Here is a 19404-nt window from a genome sequence, read left to right as displayed (position 1 = left end):
ATCTTATACAACCAACTCGCAAGTTTGGTTGCAAAAAATGCGATGTAGAGTTTTAGGATGGTGTTCCATACCCCGGGCTTAGTTTCTTTTAAAGACTTTACCCGATTAATTTGCCTGATCAATGAATATTGTTTGAATAAATCATTTATATGAAACCGAACCAATGGGATGTAGGTACGTAAGGTTTATCATACGCGACGCAAAGTGTATGAAACTGCTGGCGTCTGTAATCATAAATGGAACAACAGAGAAAATATCTTATTTATTTCAAATAACCCGATCACAACAGCTCATACAAAATAAAGTCCCATGATAAAAGAAAACCCGTCAATATTTGTCAACTTTACACAAACTCGACAATTCGTCGACGGTTAATTCGTATAAAAATGAAAGGTCCCGATTTTTCGTTTGTTCCTTTAATTTCCATCGGCCAATTCACATTTCGTAATTCTTAAATCTTAGCCATATACACGGTCCCTTTTCTTGAAAACAAAAGAAAATACGACGCGTAATTCTTATCCCATTGTTCTGCCTCCTGGCAGTGATAAGCAAACTTATCAATTACTTGTCAGTGAACAGTGAATGGGCGTGGCCGCAGCGTTTGTTCTAATGCAAGAGGAAAGAATTTTTATCTGGTTATTATGCGTAGTTTCTACGAATTAACGGAATCGTTAATTCTACGAATTATTCATAACTAAGACCATACGAATTAACAATAATCCGTATGTCTAGTGCGTAGAAAAAAGATACGAATTAAGCTGGTTCATTGTTTATACAAACATGTCCAGAACAGTGGAACTGGATTCTGAGGTAGAAACAATTACGAACTACTTTAATGCGATTAAATGGATGGAGTATGTAAAATATCTGGTTCATTGTTTATACAAACATGTCCAGAACAGTGGAACTGGATTCTGAGGTAGAAACAATTACGAACTACTTTAATGCAATTAAATGGAGTATGTAAAATATCTCATGCCCTTGATCCATCTCAGAAAGCCCATTGTTAAACTTCAATTTCAATTTTATTCAAAAAGAATTAAGACACAACGTTTTGGAGTCTCTCTAGAGACCATTGTCAGATGTGAAGAAATAACTAAAACAGGGGGAATAGGAAGAAAAGTGAATTGAAAAAGTAGAGAATTCAAGAGTAGAACCCGGGGGGGGGGGGGGTGTTAAGTGCTTGGTTGAGAGGTTTTGTTATTTTGTGCATCGGTTGTTCTAGTTATTTCTTCATTTACTTAAGTTTAATTTGATTCTTGATAAATAAATTACGTGTCTAATCTTTCAAATTTGTATATAGCAGGTTTTAATCGTTTATTTCTACGCCCCAGAGTGAACAGGCTATTCTACAGCAAAAATGACGTCACAGCATTGTGAGGCGTATCATGGGATGACCCCCATTGATTTTATGGATACAAGATTCGCTGTCAATGAAACCATTACAAACAGAACAACAGTAGGTCCGAACAGGCCGGCACAATATACAAATGTTCATTGGCTTTAAACATTAAAATTGCAGGCACAATATAAAAATTTTCATTTGGCTTTAAACTTTAAAATTGCAGGCACAATATAAAAGTTTTCATTTGTCTTAAAACTTTAAAATTGCGTGGCAGTATATCAATCTCAAGGTACATGTAGATGGTGTCTTGGTCCGTGTCCCAGTCAAATGGCCCCATTGTCCTAGAATAGAGAAAACTTGCGTCTGCAAATATTACATCAAAATTGGATTGAATTAACAGTCAAGTGGGAATTTCATAAGAGTTTTATACCGTATAGCTTTCCAAAGATTGAATAATGGTGTTTAATTATTCTTGGTCTTTTTAAGTGTTGTACCATTTTGACCATGCAGACCATTTCCATCTCGAGCAGGATTTCATTTCATAAAGTTAAGAGTACTGGGGATTTACTGGAAAAAAAAATTAATCTCAAATAAAAGAATTTATTTATACTATAATAAACTGACCAGTAGACAACAGGTGTTTGTTTATGTTTTATACTATTTGATCAATCAATGCATACGCAAGGTAGGTCATCGGCAATATAGTACGATGTTCGTACACAAGGTAGGACCTTGAACTTAATGAAACGCCCCTTAATGTTTGCAGATTTGCAAAGGTTCGGCTTTATTTTGGCCCCTTTGTTTAATTCTAAATAATTCTAAATTTGAGCAGGAAAAAAGTGATTGAAAAATCACATCATCTGTTATTCCATGGTGTTTAATTCTAGTGGAATGATTTCAAATTCTTGACTATAATGATGAATAACTTTAACAGGAAATGACCTCATACATTCACAGTCAAACAGCAGTAAGTCTAATAGAGACTGGAATCTGCACAGACGGTGCTTGTTTCGAGGATCTAAAGATATGTCCATCATTCACAAATCTGCAGTGAATGCCTAGCATTTAGTGTTCACAAGTTGTTATGAACTAGGATCTGTTTCAGATTGAAGCTCACAGCTTTTGTCTCACTTGTTTGCAGAATTTTTAGGCTACATGTGAGGAGAATCTAGCAATATGTTCGAGGGGAACTTTGAACCAGGTCTTGCTGTAAATTTCAGAAGCTGTAAATTCTAGTGATGAAACAAAGAAACATCACATGTATGTCTGCTATTCTGAAAATTACTATTTTGCTTACCTGTTTCGATTATTGTAGCTAATTGTCAATGATATATCGCGAGGAGATCTTGATAGGGGCTACAGCAGCAGCAGCAGCAGCAGCACTTCTTACAAAGCTTTTGAGAAATTGACACATAGAAATACTGTATGGAATAATATTATATAGATACTGTATAGATAATCAAATTATCAAATTTAGAGCAAAACTCACCATTTCCAGACTTTTATCGGATTAGTTTAGTGCCTTTTGACCATGAAGACTATTGCAATTTTCAGCAGGATTTCACTTCCCAAGAGCCATAATGTCATAAAGTTAAGAGCACTGACGATTTCCTGAAAAAATTAATACATGTATGATTGAACCGTACAGTTGTATAGTCTATTAGGTTGAATTGTAAAGTGAAAATTACTTAGTTTCTCATGAAATAGCAGTCCCAGCAACAATAACGAGCTTCCTCATTATTTGAACGTGAATATTTTACATTGTTCCAGCACAATGTGTGACGGGTTCACAGCATTCTGGAAAGAGAAAGATTATACCAGAACATAATTAGTGAAATGAATAGAAAATGCAGCTTGTTCATGTTCTATGGACTGAAAACCCACCATGTGTTGAGTATATGCAGATTTCTGAGGAGTCTGATGGTAGCTATAGAATATACTCTAAAATAAAATGTAAAAAATCTGCTGACATTAACCGATCAGAAACCAAAAACATTTTCCTAACTTGATTTGAAAGATATATTTATTGACAAAAAAATGATAACGTCTATAACTGATAAATCACCACAAATTACACCAATCAATTGAAATAATACTTACCAATTGATTTCTAAAACGCAATGTCTACTGTTTGCAGATTTGCTGAGGTTCAGTTTTATTTTGGCCCCTAAAGTACAAAAGTTGCATAATTTTGACTTCATAATTTTAACTTTTACCAGGATAGAAGTGATTGAAAATTCACCTTAACTGATCAATATCTGACTATAGTTCCATGGTGTTTAAATCTGGTGGAAATATTTCAAGTTTCTCGCTCAGAAGTCATTCATTCCATTTATGGAACTGGATTGTCATAAAAGAAAAATTTTTTATCAGAAAATAACTTCATATATTTAGTCAAACAGTAAGTTTTATAGAGACTGGAATCTGCAGAGATATTTACCGGTGCTTGTTTCGAAATGAGAGGATCTAAATCAATGTCCATCAGTGAATGCCTAGCATCAGTGTTTACAGATTCTGTCAAAGTTTCCGCTTATTTTGGTTCCTAAAATACAAATGCATAAATGCTATAAATTGTAAGTTAAATTTTTATGAAATGAGAGCTGTTTCAGATTGAAGCTCACAGCTTTCGTCTCACTTGTTGGCAGAATTATCAGGATGCATGCGAGGAGGATCTAGCAATATGTTTGAGGTGAACTTTGAACCAGGGCTTATTAGCTGTAAATTCTGGTGCTGTATGGATTTCATTCTGTAAAGAGAAATTGATTAGTTTAATTAAGAAACATCACTTATGTGTTTGCTATTCTGAAAATTTTCCTTACCTGTTTTGATATTTGTAGCATATTGTCCGCAATATTTCCCAAGGGGATTTTGAAAGGGGATGGGATGCAGCAGCAGCAGCAGCAGCAGCAGCAGCAGCAGCAGCACTTCTTACAAAACTTTTGAGAGAATGACACATAAAAATACTGTACAGAATAATATATTGTCAGGTTATTATAAAATAAAAAGCACAGTGGCGGGATGAAAAACTCACCAGATTATCGCTGTAGTTTAGTACCATTTTGACCATGCATACTATTTCCATTTCTAACAGGATTTCAATTCCAAGAGCCATAATGTCACGAAGAGCACTGATGATTTCCTGAAAAAATTAAGACAGATAATTGAAGTATACAGTTTTTAACAAACAAGAACCAGGTTGAATTGTGCAATTATGAGAAAATTATTTACATATAATACCACAAGTAACTGCAATAAATCGAAAACTCTACACTTCTGACTTGGAGTTTTTGCAGATTTGCAATGGTTCACCTTCATTTTGGCTCCTAAAATACAAACGTCGTAGAGAAGCATACATTACATAAAATGATATGAAATATGAGCAATTTCGAACCATATCTCACCATTTTCCTCAACATTTTTAAGCTTTAACGGTATTAGAGGTCGGCTGTTGGGCGCTAAAACCTTCATCGCTCTGTCCACTGTGAAAAAATATGTATATGAAAAACATAAGACGTTGATAAATTCAACTTCGATCAGGATTTAAATGATTGAAAACTCACCTCAAACTGCTGTGATCTAAAATAAACAGATAGATAATGAATATTGATGCCGGTGCTGTGTGATCTGAAATGAGAGTAAAACAGCAGTTTTTAATTCAAGACATCGATAGAGACTCTGAAGAATTCTGTAGAGAAATTCATCATTAGCTTTGAACTTAACTTTTAGTTAGTAGATTCTATTGCGTTTATTTCATTTTATTTCATTCTGAAAAGAAAGAGGAACAATGATCAATGACAAGTAACATCTCAAAAGTTTTCAATTAATCAGAAACTGGTCCCTAGTGTCAATAACACAATCGCTATCAATTATGCTCCTTCGTCACAATCAAATGTGTACACAATTTTGCTGAAGATTTCGAACTGATTGAACAGTTACAGATACGTGTAACATTATGTGCAGATACAGAGTACAAATCACTGCATTACTTCATCCTGTGATTGAACAGTGATTTTGTTCTCTCATCTTCACAATTCCCATCCGTCTAACTATAACATCGTAACACTTCAACTCATCTAACCTCCCGTCCCAACCATCCCAGACCCTATCCCTCCCGTCCTCCCAGACCCCTTCCCTCCCGCCCTCCCAGACCCCCTCCCTCCCGCCCTCCCAAACACCTTCCCTCCCGCCCTCCCAGAACCCTTCCCTCCCGCCTTCCTAGACCCCTTCCCTCCCGCCCTCCCAGACCCCTTCCCTCCCGCCCTCCCAGACCCCTTCCCTCCCGCCCTCCCAGACCCCTTCCTTCCCGCCCTCCAAGAACCATCCCTCCCGCCCTCCCTCCCGCCCTGACCCCATCCCTCCCACAATGCCCACCCACCAAGCCCTCCCTTAATGCCCTCCCATCAAGCCTCCTCAACTCTTTCGTCTCTCCCTATAGTGTCACTCATCTGTACAATACCTCAAAAAGGATTTGCCATTTTTCACAATCATATCAATTGAATTAACAAATAGAAATACTTAATCGATTGCATCATTCACAAGACTCAAATGATCAAATACCAAGTTGACAAACCAATCATAATGTTGAAAATCACAGCGCCTCATTTTTATAGATGATTCCTTTATCAATTGAGGAATTTATTCAAATTATCCCTTTCTATTTTTCTTAAGCCGTCCAATTAACAATTATGTGACCATAATCCACCGGCATTATGTTGCGGATTGTTCATATCAATTTAAGGTTTACAGCATGTTGCTGTAAATAGATTTCATTTATCGAATGGAGTGAGTTTCTAGGTGTTTATCTCTAAATCATCAAACCAAACCTAAGAAATTAAACTAACATTTTTTCAAGGGAGGATGGTATGGAGGGTTCACCAGAACCATACCAAACCGCTACTCACGATCGTGTGAGGAGGGCAAAACACAAACCAAGGACAAGAATGATGGCCGATTCGGATAGATCAAAAACTAACAAGGCTATTCACGTTGCTTCACGAATTCAACATGTCTTCATTCTCATTATGAAACCATCGTGGACCAATGACAGTTGATAGTCAGATTAGACATTTCTGTACTCTCTACTATTACTACTGCTAGAGGCTTTACACGAGCAAGTTGTTTTATGGAATTCTATTCATAACATTTACCAATCAAGGCTCTTCCATTGTCTTTTTAAGTTACACTTGAACCCAGTGGAACGAATAAAACTCCAGCCATATTTCATCATTTACCATTTGCCATTTGCCATTTTTCCGTTTTTCTTTTTCACTCTTTTTTGTTTTAGCACACAGAATCATTTTGAGTTGAGGTAGGAATAGACCCCTGCCAGCCCGCTAAGCCAGCAGGACACTAAACCTTCGAATTGCTCTCAGACCCCACTCTTTATATTCTTCTCTGTGTTTTTGAGTCGAGGTAGGAATAGACCCCTGCCCGCCATCTAGGCCAGCAGGACAATAAACCTTCGAATTGCTCTCGGACCCCATTCTTTATATCAGCATTTTATGCTGTTTTATATGGTGGCTGATAAGGGCCATAGCGTAAAATTCCTGGTATGTAAATGAGGGCGCCAGAACGCCAGAACGCCAAAACGAAAAAAAACGTCCAATTTTCTCTGAAAGTTCGTTTTGGCGCGCCAAAACAAAGAAAATTCCGTTTTGGCGCCCCCGCCAAAACGAACTTTCATTTTGGCGCCCCCGCCAAAACGAACTTTCGTTTTGGCGCCCCCGCCAAAACAACGAAAAACGTCGAAATTTCTCTAAAAGTTCGTTTTGGCGCGCCAAAACGGAGAATATTCCGTTTTGGCGCCCCCGCCAAAACGAACTTTCATTTTGGCGCCCCCGCCAAAACGAACTTTCGTTTTGGCGCCCCTGCCAAAACAACGAAAAACGTCGAAATTTCTCTAAAAGTTCGTTTTGGCGCGCCAAAACGGAGAATATTCCGTTTTGGCGCCCCCGCCAAAACGAACTTTCATTTTGGCGCCCCCGCCAAAACGAACTTTCGTTTTGGCGCCCCCGCCAAAACAACGAAAAACGTCGAAATTTCTCTAAAAGTTCGTTTTGGCGCGCCAAAACAAAGAAAATTCCGTTTTGGCGCCCCCGCCAAAACGAACTTTCATTTTGGCGCCCCCGCCAAAACGAACTTTCGTTTTGGCGCCCCCGCCAAAACAACGAAAAACGTCGAAATTTCTCTAAAAGTTCGTTTTGGCGCGCCAAAACGGAGAATATTCCGTTTTGGCGCCCCCGCCAAAACGAACTTTCATTTTGGCGCCCCCGCCAAAACGAACTTTCGTTTTGGCGCCCCCGCCAAAACAACGAAAAACGTCGAAATTTCTCTAAAAGTTCGTTTTGGCGCGCCAAAACGGAGAATATTCCGTTTTGGCGCCCCCGCCAAAACGAACTTTCATTTTGGCGCCCCCGCCAAAATGAACTTTCGTTTTGGCGCCCCCCGCCAAACAGCGAAAAACGTCGAACTTTCTTTGAAAATCCGATTCGTCTCCCTTCGATTTTGTTACGAGTCGGATCTAGGTATACGTGATAATACATATCGTTGTCGATGGTGGTGGTGTATACATTAACGGACTAACGAACAGGTATGTAGCCTATTCAGGGTTAAATGCAGGGGTTGCTTCGGGTCCTCGAGAACCCCTCCCACTTGGAAAACTACTTTTCAAAGTAGACATGTTAGGCCTACATCTTAAATGTATGAGATGATCAAGTAGCGCCTAAAAACGCTTACAATTCATGAAAATGGGACTAAGTTTTTAAGATTTCTCGGGATGACCAGCAGAGCACCACCGTACCCCCTCGACCCCCACTCCTTAAAAAATGCTGGATCAGCCCCTGGTATCATTTAAATCCTATACATTGCCTCGCATTGCTTAGCTCACATAGGCCTATTCATAAACTTTGTTCTTTAATATGCCAATATATTTTAAAAATCGATTGATTTTCGGCCGCTGAAAACATATTAAAAAAACCGATGTCGTTCTCTGGTATGCGCAGGCAATATAACACGTACTGGTAGTATTCTAAGTTTTCGACGTGAGCCGTTTCTCTCGTACTGCCTAATCATTGTAAGCGACGATTATTTTGCTCGGTCTGCATTAGTGAAAACTAATGAATTATAATCATTCAATGGCGTTAATTCGTAAATGTCTTCTTTACAGATGGACAACATACTCCTAGAATTGGGATTAGGCCAATACATTGCAAAGTTTCTCGAAAATAAGGTACCGTGTTTCAATACTTTATGTATACACAGACTTGCCCCGATTGGTAATGCTATAGGGCCATAACTTCTGAAAATGTATCATATTTTAATTTCTCATCCAGATAGGTGTTAGTGACGTCACGACCATGACAGATAGTGATTTTGAAGCAGCAGGAGTTACAGCTATCGGGGATAGAGTCCGGCTAAGGAATAGGTGTAGGATAGTAAATTCTCAGCCTAAAGAAGATGAAAATGTGTCTAGTGCAGGTAATAATTTGAGTTTTAAGATAAATCACGTGCTTAATTCCAACTTTCATGACCGTTGTCACTGACCGTTACGCTAATTCAATTCTGTCCATGAGATTGTGCTATCAGAGGGTTATACTTTTAGAGAGGTTATGAAGGCTTGTGCCTATTTCTCGTGATTAAGCTAAGCTGAGGTCGACTTACGACGACCATCTCGTCGTAAAAACAGCGGTAGTAAACACGTGACCGCCGATTGGCGATTCGTTTGTCACAGTCAGATCGACAACGATTCAATCATCGCCGAGTCCAAAGGTCATTTGACGCATAACTCATCGCTGAAATAGAACTTGTTCTATCCTTGCGATTCGACTTACGACGGGTCTGCGATCAATGGATCTTTTTACAAATTTGTAAATTGTTTACTTGAAATATATAACACTTTCCTTTATTATTTCATTTTCAGGATCATCTAGTGTTTTGTGCAGGTTGAGAACGCAATTTCAAAAACGGAAGGCCGGCACCAAGAAATCAATGACGACAAAAAATGCAGAGAAAGATACACGACGAATAAAACTAGGTTGGAAACACGCCATCAAAAGCGGGACCTTTGTACTAGTTACTGCAAGCAAGGGTGGGGGGACACACACTTTGGACCTGAAAAAAGAAATGAACTTGTCGGCCTTAACCATGGAGTTCTTAAACCTATTTTTTCCAGACGGCAAATCGAATGCGATGAACCTAAAAATCAATGATGTGAGCTATTACTTAGCAAATTTCAATGGTAATCGGTTATGTGATTATCTTGAGTGTGGTAATGTTTTTGGTCTAGAGGCCTACATCGCAGCACATAAAACAAACCCTATTAGGCTCTATCTTCACACAACTGTTTTAGTTGACGATAGTGATGATGAAACATCCTTGCCATCCATGTCATCCTTTCTTGCTAATACCCACCAGCCACCGATTTCTGAGTCAACTTTACCTATGTTTTCGTTGATGCAACCGGCATTGTCGTTTACGCCAGCAGCCTCATCTACAATTTCGGCTAGTAGTGATATTCAACCTATCGTTTTAACTACGCATACCCAATCTGCCCATACACTTTCAACTCCATTTGCGGCCGGGATTCAGTCTGGTTATGTGCCTACCGGTGCTGTTGGCATACATACGGGTGCAAATGATACACATTCCCGTGATGGTATAGCAGATATCAACTTTAATGATTTCGAATTGATACAGCCTGATACGCCTACAATTCAATTCAGAGTACAGACGAGTGGCGAGTTATCACAAGAAGAGATTAATCGCATTGAACGGGAAGAATACAACCTTCTGGTTCGCAGAACAGCCATGGTCGAAGATATGATAAACGCTTTTTGTGATGCATCGGTGATGGGGAAAATAATAAATGCTCGAATGATACTCCCTAATGGAAATGTTGAAGCCGGAGAAGGACACGGTGTCTTTCGAGAGTGTCTTACTGAATTTTGGTCAGAGTTTAGAAAGCAATGTATGACGGGTAGTAGTCAGATGATCCCTCTCATACGCCATGATTATGGCACAGAGAAATGGGAGGCTGTAGGACGCATCATCAGTAAAGGATTTCAGGAAACATCATATTTCCCAATATTCCTCGCGCAGCCATTTGTTTCCGAATTGTTCTTCCAGCAGGATGATAGCGTAGACTTGGTCGAATCATTCCTGAAATATGTTTCTCCGTCTGAGGAGCTGGTATTTCGACGCGCATTGGCTAATTTCGATGATGAAGCAAATGACGTCGAAGAGATAATAGACATACTGGGGGGATATGAATGTCGGAAACTTCCTACGAAGGAGAACTTCTCCATGTTGATTCGGGAAATTAGTCACCAGGAATTGGTGCAAAAGCCGAGATTTATAGTTGATTGTATAAAACCTATGATACAGAAATATGTAACAATATCATATAAACAGTACCTCGATCTTTGTACGGATCTTAAACCCTCCTGTCGCAAAGTGGTAGAATTACTTTCTTTTCCAAACGTTTTGTCAGCTCCTCAGTCAAATGTTGCTACGTTACTGAAGAGATATGTCAGATCATTGGATGAAAGCATGTTGTCTAAGTTCCTCCGCTATTGTACTGGTTCTGACATCTGTAACTGCCAAAAGATTGACGTGACCTTTACTAAGGTAGACGGTCTCCAACGAGCTCCAGTTGCTCGAACATGTGCCCAGATATTGGAGTTACCAGAAACATATGACGAATACGTCGAACTGAAACAAGAATTCGATAATATTCTCCAGAGCAATGTTTGGGTTATGGACGTCGTATAAAATTATTCTAGAAACGAAATGACGTAATCCACGTAAGTTTCATATTTTCAAAGTTGGATCAAAACGTGTTTAAGTTCTTTTGTTTAGGCCAAAAGTGGTGTGTTTATTTTTAATATTGCCAGCCCTGATGTCGTTTCTTTTATCATAGAATTACTTAGTGACGATCTTTTTGATGATAGAAGTAATTATTCATGCAGTGCATTTTGACCAGGTTCTACAGTTCTCGGTTAAGTTTGACTCTAGAGTTAAAGCATTGGAAATATTGAAAAAAACCGACTTGACTCTCGAGTCAAACCTTACCGAGAGCTGTTAAACTTGCTCCTTATATTTGTCGTTTCAAATTAGGGAATCAATCATGACCAAATACGTTTTTTGTTTGTATTGAAAACAGGGCGATTTGGGGGTGCCACTTCTCTGCTGTCAAGTTATGTTTTGTCTCGAAATTGTAAGACAATCATCTTTAAGTACATATTGATATATTGTATCAACACGGTATTAAAACGTAGATAATGTTTTAAGGCTTTTAAGAGAAACTTTGAAACTTCGATTAAAATATTCAAATATCTTCACTTCATTGCGTTTTCGTTCTTTCATGGTGTCTCACTTTCACTCGAGCTGCAAATGATATCGTAGTACGAAAGTGTCATTGGCACGTATTCGAACACGATTAAATTATATACTGTCAAAATTGCACATTCATATAGAGATACAGTGGAACTCGTTATAACTAACTGGGATACAACGATTCATCGGACATAACAAATACAAGATTGTGTCCCACATTAGACAATTTGATTAATTTCACACTGGATATGACGAAATATCTGTTAAAATGAACAATATTTTCTGGTCCCCAGAGGTTCGTTGTAACGAGGTTCCAATGTATGCATCTTCACCTGTCGTGGGAATCGAATTCACTAAGCTAAAGCCGTGTTCCCCGAACCCCTTGACCTCGCGAGTCGTTGGAGTCGTTACTAGCCGACCAGAATCCGGTCGTACCAATCACAGCGCTTTAAGCAAACGATATTATAGGCTTCTGTTGATTTTCCCGTTAAATGGACCAATCAACGTACAAGGAGGTATTTCAACCAGTAATGAAATCACGCGTCGTGAGGCCAGGGGGTGGTGGAAACGAGTTCGGGGTGCGATACCAGACCCCTGGCATGCGAGGATGAAAGATATGTGACTTGTCCATAAGACCACTTTTTAAACAACCGCTTCATAGAACTTTCTCAAAATAAATTTAATCAAAAATACATCTTTTTGAACCATACGCAAATTTATTCTGAAGCGTTTTGAGAATAGCGGATACTGGAGTACGCTTTCGCAGATAATTCTCCATGTAAATTGATGGCACGCGTATTCTATTTCTGAGACACCTACTTAAGATGGGGTTGGATAGCGAATTAAAACATGGGTAGTGTTAGTATGATGTATTACTAAGCCCAAACAGTCGCATGAATCCATGAAAAATTACAATCATATTCTTTTCAACGCGTAACGTGTATCATAGATATATTTGAATCTTCGAAATACATCATGAACAGACAACACATAAACCGTGCAGGACAGATACGTATAAAAATGATTCTAACATGTATGCTCTCAGAATTGAGTTAATAGCCAGTCATACAAAGCAGCGGCTTCTGGGGTTGATGTCGGTCTTGATTGTTGTCCCTGCCTCGTTATAAGATCACACATCGCTGAAAAGTCCGGATCACAGCCTCTCGATTCATTCGGCTTACTACAAAATTCCTCTCGAATTTGCGGAAGTAGTCCAGCGTCCACTGGAAATTTGTAGTCTATCGTGCCTGAAAATATTATTTCGTATTATCAAGAAGTGATAAAAACATCGTAAACTTAGAAACCTATGCTCATTTTTATACAGCGTATTTCGTACCGTAATATTCCGGCGAGAAGTATAATAGATCAGGTTTTCCGGGTGGAACATCCACATTTCGTTGAGGCCTGATGGCATGTGTATTCCACTCCTGCACGAAATCCTGAAGATCGGCATTTATCAAATCAAAAAAACAGTATCTTAAGGTTTGACTGAAAAATATTGGAGAAAGGGAAATTACTACGTGGATCACAAAAAATCGCCACGCGCTTTAAAGGCGGGTATTTAACCTACATGTGCACAACGTCCGCGGTAGATAGACTTCCATTTTCCTCCATATCTTTAAATACGTTCATCCAAAACTGAACAACTTCGTTTCGAAGACTTCGCCACCATCGTTCAATGCGCTTAAAACAAAGAAAAATAAAATAATTGGTGAGTTTTGAAGTATCTTAAGTTGGTTCTAGCGCAGAAATGGGGATTGTCCAAATCTACCCATATTAATGACACCACGAACCTGATTACTCGTAGATCTACCCACAAGAACGCACGTTTCGTCGTCATATTCTGCTCTAAAGGCCTTCTGAATCGCTGCAATTCTGCCATTTTCGGTTCCAGCGTCCATACGGATGCAGCGAGGAACTGCTGAATGATGATATAAAGATGACGGTCAGAGTATTATCTTAATCGACGATTGATAACAGATAATTTTTACCAGGCATAATTTCGGCACATTGTGTATTTATATATGACAATTCTATCTACCTTCAATGTCCTGAACGAAATCTAAAAAGTACCACGCAACCACCTCTGGGTCATTATTAGTATTTCCAACTCTTAACCAAAGGATTCGTCAGGAAAATCTTTTAAATATAGACTGTGTTTATGAACATGTTCGACAAACCAAATTCTGAACTTATAGCAACTGCTGTTGATAGGTGGAAATAATATCTTTATGGATATATCAATTATATATTATGTTTACCCATCTATACACCCATGAATCGGGAAACCAAAAGGCTTGAGCTTGTCATAACCATCGAGATGGACAAGATAATTGGGACCCTTGTTAAAGTAACGTCGTCGTCTTAAAACTCCATGGGTCCTATTCTGTACTCCTTCGAAGTCTAAATTCTGAAGGATATTGGAAACTAGAGACCTAGAAGTAAACAATCATATAACACATGAGTGAAGTGTTTGGTACTTTAGCGCCCTCATTTATCATGTCAGGAATTAACCGTGTAGGTAGCCACCCGATCATACATCTTACCTAGGGGCTCTTATTCCGTAGCGTTGACGGAGACGTTGTGACATAGCACGATATCCCATGCAACATCCGCTGCCAGCAAGCTCAACCTGTAATAATGCAGAGAACATAATCTTAAACCCAAAAGACATTTTCAATTTCTATCAGATATAAGCATCAATTCAAAAATTCGGATTACTTTCCTCGACTGCAGCGGTTACGTCATTGAGAACGTAATTGTTGTTTCTTTTCAAACCTAACCTATTCAATTGTCGTTTGAGGTGGCGTTCACTGAAAGTTTAAAATAAACAAGACGGTTTGTGAACTAAACTACTATATCACATCATTATAAGGAGTAATATTGAATAAAAATGGCAGTGCCCATACGTAGCTGCAGACAATTAAAATCTATTCTTAGACCATCTTGATGTAGGCCATGGAATTTATATATACGTACCTAATAGTTATTCCGAAGTTAGATAACATGGCAATCCTCATTTCTGCATTTGTGTACCCATCTGCAAAAAGCTTCCTAACAGTATCATCAACTAGAGGAATCTGTTAAGATCATCAACAAGATCAACAGCAAAATCGACCGTTGAGCAACTTGGTCTTTATTACGTAAAAGGATACAAGTCCGAACGGTGTCCATTATAATTAAGCGGTCGTGCACGAGTACGTATGCGTATGTACATAATTTGTATGTCAGCATCTGGAGTAGACACGTTTCCGGGGCGCCAAAACGAAAGTTCGTTTTGGCGGGGGCGCCAAAATGAAAGTTCGTTTTGGCGGGGGCGCCAAAACGGAATTTTCTTTGTTTTGGCGCGCCAAAACGAACTTTTAGAGAAATTTCGACGTTTTTCGTTGTTTTGGCGGGGGCGCCAAAACGAAAGTTCGTTTTGGCGGGGGCGCCAAAATGAAAGTTCGTTTTGGCGGGGGCGCCAAAACGGAATTTTCTTTGTTTTGGCGCGCCAAAACGAACTTTTAGAGAAATTTCGACGTTTTTCGTTGTTTTGGCGGGGGGGCCAAAACGAAAGTTCGTTTTGGCGGGGGCGCCAAAACGAAAGTTCGTTTTGGCGGGGGCGCCAAAACGGAATATTCTCCGTTTTGGCGCGCCAAAACGAACTTTTAGAGAAATTTCGACGTTTTTCGTTGTTTTGGCGGGGGCGCCAAAACGAAAGTTCGTTTTGGCGGGGGCGCCAAAATGAAAGTTCGTTTTGGCGGGGGCGCCAAAACGGAATTTTCTTTGTTTTGGCGCGCCAAAACGAACTTTTAGAGAAATTTCGACATTTTTCGTTGTTTTGGCGGGGGCGCCAAAATGAAAGTTCGTTTTGGCGGGGGCGCCAAAACGGAATTTTCTTTGTTTTGGCGCGCCAAAACGAACTTTCAGAGAAAATTTGACGTTTTTTTTCGTTTTGGCGTTCTGGCGTTCTGGCGCCCTCATTTACATACCAGGAATTTTACGCTATGGCCCTTATCAGCCACCATAGTTTTACATTCGCTTCATTTTTTTTTCTTTTCATATGGCTTTTTCTTATTGGCTTTTCTCATTTTATCATTTGTCTTCTGACTGGCACTAATAGGTTCCAACTGGGATCAAGTTTATATGTCAAATTTATACGTCTTGTAGAGACAAGCAGCAATGAATCAATGACAGAAACATGTTTGTTGATTTAGAGAATCTCTCACAGGTTGCCAATAAAACCAGTAGCAGCTGCAGCACTTGTTATACAATATTGTATACAAATGATTCTTACATTATCAACGTCATTATTTCCACGTAAATCATTTCATTCTCAAATAGAATCGTGAACACAACATAAATAACTTGTTCTTATAGACTTTATAGCTTCGGACATTCATTCATGGCCCTGGTTAGGTGACCAAAGATTCAAAGTTTGGTTCACAGCTATGTTTTAGTGACCAAAGATTCAAACTTTTGGTTCTTGGTCCTGGTTTGATGACCTGAGAGTCAAAGTTTGGTCAAAGATTCAAAGTTTTGTTCACAGCCATTTTTTGGTGACCAAAGATTCAAACTTTTGGTTCAAGGCCCTGGTTTGGTGACCAGAGTCAATGTTTGGTTCTTGGTCCTGGTTTGATGACATGAGAGTCAAAGTTTGGTCACGGCCCTGGTTTGGTGACCGAAAATTCAAAGTTTTGTTCACAGCCATGTTTTGGTGACCAAAGATTCAAACTTTTGGTTCATGGCCCTGGTTTGGTGACCAAAGAGTCAATGTTTGGTTCTTGGTCCTGGTTTGATGACCTGAGAGTCAAAGTTTTGTTCACAGCCATGTTTCGGTGACCGAAGATTCAAAGTTTTGTTCACAGCCATGTTTTGGTGACCAAAGATTCAAAGTTTTGGTTCATGGCCCTGGTTTGGTGACCAGAGTCAATGTTTGGTTCTTGGTCCTGGTTTGATGACATGAGAGTCAAAGTTTGGTCACGGCCCTGGTTTGGTGACCGAAGATTCAAAGTTTTGTTCACAGCCATGTTTTGGTGACCAAAGATTCAAACGTTTGGTTCATGGCCCTGTTTGGTGACCAAAGAGTCAATGTTTGGTTCTTGGTCCTGGTTTGATGACCTGAGAGTCAAAGTTTGGTCACGGCCCTGGTTTGGTGACCGAAGATTCAAAGTTTTGTTCACAACCATGTTTTGGTGACCAAAGATTCAAACTTTTGGTTCATGGCCCTGGTTTGGTGACCAAAGAGTCAATGTTTGGTTCTTGGTCCTGGTTTGATGACCTGAGAGTCAAAGTTTGGTCACGGCCCTGGTTTGGTGACCGAAGATTCAAAGTTTTGTTCACAGCCATGTTTTGGTGACCAAAGATTCAAACTTTTGGTTCATGGCCCTGGTTTGGTGACCAAAGAGTCAATGTTTGGTTCTTGGTCCTGGTTTGATGACCTGAGAGTCAAAGTTTGGTCACGGCCCTGGTTTGGTGACCGAAGATTCAAAGTTTTGTTCACAGCCATGTTTTGGTGACCAAAGATTCAAACTTTTGGTTCATGGCCCTGGTTTGGTGACCAAAGAGTCAATGTTTGGTTCTTGGTCCTGGTTTGATGACCTGAGAGTCAAAGTTTTGTTCACAGCCATGTTTCGGTGACCGAAGATTCAAAGTTTTGTTCACAGCCATGTTTTAGTGACCAAAGATTCTAACTTTTGGATCATGGCCCTGGTTTGGTGACCAGAGTCAAAGTTTGGTCACGGCCCTGGTTTGGTGAACGAAGATTCAAAGTTTTGTTCACAGCCATGTTTTGGTGACCAAAGATTCAAACTTTTGGTTCATGGCCCTGGTTTGGTGACCAGAGTCAATGTTTGGTTCTTGGTCCTGGATTGATGACATGAGAGTCAAAGTTTGGTCACGGCCCTGGTTTGGTGACCGAAGATTCAAAGTTTTGTTCACAGCCATGTTTTGGTGACCAAAGATTCAAATGTTTGGTTCATGGCCCTGTTTGGTGACCAAAGAGTCAATGTTTGGTTCTTGGTCCTGGTTTGATGACCTGAGAGTCAAAGTTTGGTCACGGCCCTGGTTTGGTGACCGAAGATTCAAAGTTTTGTTCACAACCATGTTTTGGTGACCAAAGATTCAAACTTTTGGTTCATGGCCCTGGTTTGGTGACCAAAGAGTCAATGTTTGGTTCTTGGTCCTGGTTTGATGACCTGAGAGTCAAAGTTTGGTCACGGCCCTGGTTTGGTGACCGAAGATTCAAAGTTTTGTTCACAGCCATGTTTTGGTGACCAAAGATTCAAACTTTTGGTTCATGGCCCTGGTTTGGTGACCAAAGAGTCAATGTTCGGTTCTTGGTCCTGGTTTGATGACCTGAGAGTCAAAGTTTGGTCACGACCCTGGTTTGGTGACCGAAGATTCAAAGTTTTGTTCACAGCCATGTTTTGGTGACCAAAGATTCAAACTTTTGGTTCATGGCCCTGGTTTGGTCACCAAACAGTCAACATTTGGTTCGCGGCCCTGGTTTGGTGAACAGAGAGTCAAAGTCTGGTTCACAGCCCTGGTATTTGGTTCATGACCCTGGTTCAGTTACTATACTAAGTTGGCATTAAACTAAGAATAACTCAGATATTTGATACATTACATGCGGAGCTGTTTTTAGCCGTTAAACAATTTAAATGGTCACTGCTGAACAAATGCATATAACATGAAATTGAGTGTTGCATGTTTTGAAAACTGGCCATAATGGATTGATCAGACACGGTCACCCACGTGATCACACGGCTAATGTGCAGCCCACTTCAAGATTATACCCTAAATGGGTTCACAATCTGTACTAATTAATGTCAAAAATAAGGAACTAATTAGAGTCTGGAATAATGCATCGATCAAACGTCTGAAGAGCTACGTCATATAAACTGACAAATTGAAGCACTGATAAAATTTCAAATTCTTAAACTGCGGAGGATGAAATAACTTTCAAATGAACTGATTTGATCGTGAAAAATGGCAAAATAATCTGTCACAAAGAGAAATAAAACTAACCAATGGTAAAACACGTAGAGAATCCCACAATGATAAATAACGAAAAAATAATGTTAAGTCTGAAAATGTTTCCTCATCTAATATTCATTTTCAGGGAATGAAAAATATAGCTGCAAAGCAACGATAACAGGTCTTCTGCTTCAACCCTTGCGGTGTGCGGTGTGCGGTGTATGAATTGGTGATGGATTTTGCTAGTACTTCGCACTGCGGTGTATTGATGTAATTAATAATCAGTTTTTATCTCTATTGAAAGATGGCAGCACCTGTCAAACATAGTGAAATATTAGGAACTAACGATATACCATTAAAATTTTCAAATCATCTCCAGCACTATAGGGTATTGATTAGTCAGCACTGAAAGGGTTAATTAATGATTCTGCGATCTCGAACAACTAGCGATAACATGTTTTCTGCATTAATGATTCCGCGATCTTGAACAACTTGCAAGAGATAAAATCTGTATTCAATTAAATTTTCCTAGCAGTTGAAATCAAGCGTACTAGAGGACTGAACTGGCTCGGACACATCCTAAGGATGAACCAGTCACGTATCCCAAAATTTGCACCGAGATGGACCACTCCTGGTAGAGGAGGGCCCCAAAACCACACGGAGACGCACCATCACCACTGAACCGTCTTCAGCTGGTCTTATCTGGGACCAGGCTCAACGCACAGCTAAAGACTGGTCCAAGCGGAAGAAGTTCGTTAGGCCTTATG

At 39.6% G+C, this 19404-nt stretch overlaps 2 protein-coding genes across 4 annotated transcripts in view; both read right to left on the bottom strand.

Annotated features, from left to right (window-relative positions):
- Positions 1-19404, bottom strand: part of LOC141898129 (ubiquitin-ribosomal protein eS31 fusion protein) — a 147561-nt gene that overhangs the window by 24635 nt on the left and 103522 nt on the right. The window lies entirely within an intron of this gene.
- On the bottom strand, positions 12438-15044 carry LOC141914950 (uncharacterized). Of its 2 annotated transcripts, XM_074806300.1 has the most exons (10): positions 14833-15037; positions 14657-14747; positions 14399-14490; positions 14224-14309; positions 13939-14112; positions 13719-13816; positions 13471-13598; positions 13248-13360; positions 13014-13165; positions 12438-12924 (listed from the first exon to the last, which is right to left on the bottom strand). In XM_074806300.1, exons 7-10 carry the CDS (start codon positions 13576-13578, stop codon positions 12719-12721), a joined length of 579 nt encoding a protein of 192 aa, XP_074662401.1. In that variant the 5' UTR covers positions 13579-13598; positions 13719-13816; positions 13939-14112; positions 14224-14309; positions 14399-14490; positions 14657-14747; positions 14833-15037; the 3' UTR covers positions 12438-12718. The 2 variants fall into 2 exon arrangements, 1 of the variants encoding a protein (XP_074662401.1); XR_012620903.1 differs by lacking the exons at positions 12438-12924; positions 13014-13165; positions 13248-13360 and having other exon boundaries at positions 13575-13598; positions 14224-14311; positions 14405-14490; positions 14833-15044.

This window comes from Tubulanus polymorphus, chromosome 1 (assembly GCF_964204645.1).
Source record: "Tubulanus polymorphus chromosome 1, tnTubPoly1.2, whole genome shotgun sequence".
NCBI lineage: Eukaryota > Metazoa > Nemertea > Palaeonemertea > Tubulaniformes > Tubulanidae > Tubulanus > Tubulanus polymorphus.
The sequence above is the reverse complement of the archived record's forward strand: the minus strand, read 5'-3'. Positions and strand labels throughout refer to the sequence as shown.

Coding starts and splice junctions, on each gene's coding strand:
- LOC141914950 (XM_074806300.1), bottom strand. CDS start 13,578: ATGGACGCTGGAACCGAAAATGGCAGAATTGCAGCGATTCAGAAGGCC. Junction 13,361..13,470: donor GTAGATCTACGAGTAATCAG/GTTCGTGGTGTC, acceptor CTTTGTTTTAAG/CGCATTGAACGATGGTGGCG. Junction 13,166..13,247: donor ACCGCGGACGTTGTGCACAT/GTAGGTTAAATA, acceptor AATATTTTTCAG/TCAAACCTTAAGATACTGTT.